Source organism: Seriola lalandi, unplaced genomic scaffold (assembly GCF_002814215.2).
Source record: "Seriola lalandi dorsalis isolate HSWRI2012SDOR001 ecotype SW California unplaced genomic scaffold, Sedor1 jcf7180002054983, whole genome shotgun sequence".
Lineage (NCBI taxonomy): Eukaryota > Metazoa > Chordata > Actinopteri > Carangiformes > Carangidae > Seriola > Seriola lalandi.
Window position 1 is genome coordinate 396,537 of NW_019525532.1, and position 3,244 is coordinate 399,780.

Here is a 3,244-nt window from a genome sequence, read left to right on the forward strand (position 1 = left end):
TTGTGATTCAGATCTGTGTCCTGGTTCTACGAGTGTCAACATACAGTCATGTCAGACCCACAGATAGAGTGTGCCTGAGAAACTCTCAAAATCCAGTGTCAATGTTTTCATTTGTTATTTTACCTATTAATGGATCTGTTGAAAATAAATGTGGTTCTGTTACCCTTTACTTTGTTGAAGAAAGACACATTGATTTCTGCCCCTCCCACAGTGTATGAACAGCGCGATGCTGCCGAGTTCTTTGATAATACTTTAACTCTGACCAGTCCTGAGGCTTCACAGGTAAAGACATCATCAATATCCAGGGGAATATGTAAGTTAAATGTAAAATAACGCTTTGTTACCAGTCTTTGTGGTTCAATGTTTTCAGATCTTCTGTGGAAAGTTGACACATGAGACCAGATGTTCTGAATGTGGTACCATCACTGACACAAATGGGCCATCTTGGCATCTTCCTCTTGCACTGGGGGATTCCCGCAGATATAGTGTGGTAAGGATCTGACAACCTGTAAACTTCACAGCACCTTTCTTTTGTTAGGAGACTGTTACTAGACTAAATATGACATTTGCAGATTCAGCTTTCAGGTTTATCAGACTTAGGTCAGAAATCTCATCAGCTGATTGAAAAATGTGTCAACAGCAACAAAAACTAGAAAACACTGTATGTATTGGTTGACACCTACTGTGTGTGTTAGCTAGTACAGCTAGTTAAATGTTTCATGGATAATACATAATGGTTAGCCACAATATATTTCATCACATAATACATTTGAGTACATGCCACTGAGCTAATTTCAGAGGCAATTTTCAGGTTCATGGCATTCAGGAGTTTTTCAAAGAATCACACATCAGTGGGGAAAATCAGCTGTTCTGTGACCACTGTGATGCCAAAGCTGATGCTACTGTTGTGAGTAATCATGTTTATGATTTGTGCACATTAAGCATTACAAGTTTATGATGTAAGAGAATTATAACAACATGATAACATGTGTTGGGGACCCATGTGTTTCATGCAGAAATGTGTCATAAAGCATCATCCAGAGGTTTTGATGCTGCTGCTGAAGAGGTTTGAGTTTAACTACCGTTACATGACGTATGTCAAGAACAACTGTGATGTGGATGTTCCCAGAACTCTACAGATCCCAGAGGTATATATACTTTATATTTTACTATTTTATCATAACACATTTCTTTTTCATTCCTGACAATAATTTCTGTCACTTTTCCCTTGGTGATCAGAATCAGACGTATGAACTGTACGCAGTTGTGGATCACTTTGGTGATCTGAGAGGTGGACATTACACTGCAACAGTTAAGTCAGAGGACGATGACAGATGGTATAACTTCAATGATTCCAGAGTCTCATTGGTAAGATTGATCACTTCAACTCCAACATTACTGTAGTTATTTATTTATCTGATTATTTATTCATCATCTAATGTTTGGTTATTGTTTCATAAACAGCTTCATCACCGGCAATTGCAGGTGGATAACAGTGAGAAGTAAGTTTTGGTTTTTTTAACTTATTATTTATTCCACACAGTTGAAAAACAGATGTACATAAAATCATATTATCATATTCATTTCAGTTACAGCCCATTCAAATAATCCACATACACACAATAACGCCTGTATAAGTCTTGACATTTTACATACATATAAAGACTATTTGTTTAATACTCCAACTTCTTCCTGTGTAGTCTAATACGTGTGCACTCTACAACTCAGAAACAGTGTTTGCTACTGAGAATAAATATGCATATACAAAGAAAAATAATAAAAGTATATTAATAAATAAATAAAAATAATTTCAAAAGAGATAAATGATTAAAATAAATAAATTAAATAAATTAAAATTAACAGAGGTGCTTAGATTCCTGTTATCCTTTGTATTATTGGTTCCCATCTCTTCTCAAATGTTTCTAGTTTCAGTTGTAGTCTGGCTGTAGTTTTTTCCATAATGGTCACCTTCCTTACTCTGTCTCTCCATTGTTTTATATTGGGGGGTTTTATTAGAGGTTGTGATAGTTTTCTTTGCTATTAGGAGCAAGACTCTCAGCAAGTAGCTGCATTCACTGTCCATCAGATCTTTAGGCATTATACCAATATAAGGATGGATCAAGATGTAGGTCGCTGTGTTTTTGAAGGTAGTGTCTCAGCTGTAAATATTTATAAAAGTCCTTATTTGGTAAATCAAATTAATGTTTGAGCTGTTCGAATGATTTCAAAATCTGCCCCTTAAAAATTTTGTGCTTTGAATATCAACCCATTATTTGTCCATTTCTCAAATCCTGAGTCTAAAGTACATGGTACGAAATCTGGGTTTTTTGCAATTTTCCGAGAAGTAAGTTTTAGTCCATCTTTTCATCTCCACTATATTCCATATCCTTTATCTCCACTCCACTATATTTTACTGAATATGAAAATGACTGTTGTTTCTTTTCACATCTCTCAACTAGATCCCGGAGTGTTTATCTTCTTTTTTACAGGAAAAAGAAAAGTAAGAGGCATTCACAGACAATTTAACTCACATGTAGTGTGAATGATTGCATCAAATTGTTTGGTACTTTCCTTGAATTAATTTAATCCTACTTTCTAGCCCACACTGCAGATACTTGTACTCAAGACATAAAGGAGGTACCCACCAGTGGAGGTTTGGTCCCTGCTGCCGCTGACAACCATGACCAGAGTCACGATGCTGGAAAGATAAGAGAGGGAGAGGAGAGTGGTGAGACAGTAGAAGTGGGTAATGACACTGCAGAGGATGTTTCCAATGACAGAAATGGAGAAACAGGAATTAGAGACACGGACAGTGTTGTGTCTGGAGGAGTGGAGCTATCACATGACAACATCTGTAAAGAAGAGGATCAGGACAGTGGAGCTGATGTCAATCAAAGTATATCACAGAGTCATCAGGGCTGGGAAGAAGGAGGCAGTGGGTCGGATCAAGGACATGAGCAACAGAGAGAGGAGAGTGTTGAGAGAGTAGAAGTGGGTAATGACACTGCAGAGGATGTTTCCAATGACAGAAATCTAGAAACAGGAATTAGAGAAACTGTCAGTGTTGTTGTATCTGGAGGAGTGGAGCTATCACATGACAACATCCGTGATGTAGAGGATCAGGACAATGGAGCTGATGTCAATCAAAGTATACCACAGAGTCATCAGGGGTGGGAAGAAGGAGGCAGTGGGTCGGATCAAGGACATGAGCAACAGAGAGAGGAGAGTGTTGAGAGAGTAGAAG

General features: G+C 37.6%; 1 protein-coding gene across 1 annotated transcript in view; it reads left to right on the top strand.

Annotated features, from left to right (window-relative positions):
* Nucleotides 1-3,244, top strand: part of LOC111647168 (uncharacterized) — a 5,077-nt gene that overhangs the window by 473 nt on the left and 1,360 nt on the right. Inside the window, exons 4-11 of the mRNA XM_087171259.1 lie at nt 97-282; nt 371-490; nt 812-907; nt 1,017-1,148; nt 1,240-1,368; nt 1,465-1,502; nt 2,460-2,500; nt 2,600-3,237. Of these exons, the coding sequence (XP_087027385.1) occupies nt 97-282; nt 371-490; nt 812-907; nt 1,017-1,148; nt 1,240-1,368; nt 1,465-1,502; nt 2,460-2,500; nt 2,600-3,237 (1,380 nt within the window). The remainder of the gene's footprint in view (nt 1-96; nt 283-370; nt 491-811; nt 908-1,016; nt 1,149-1,239; nt 1,369-1,464; nt 1,503-2,459; nt 2,501-2,599; nt 3,238-3,244) is intronic.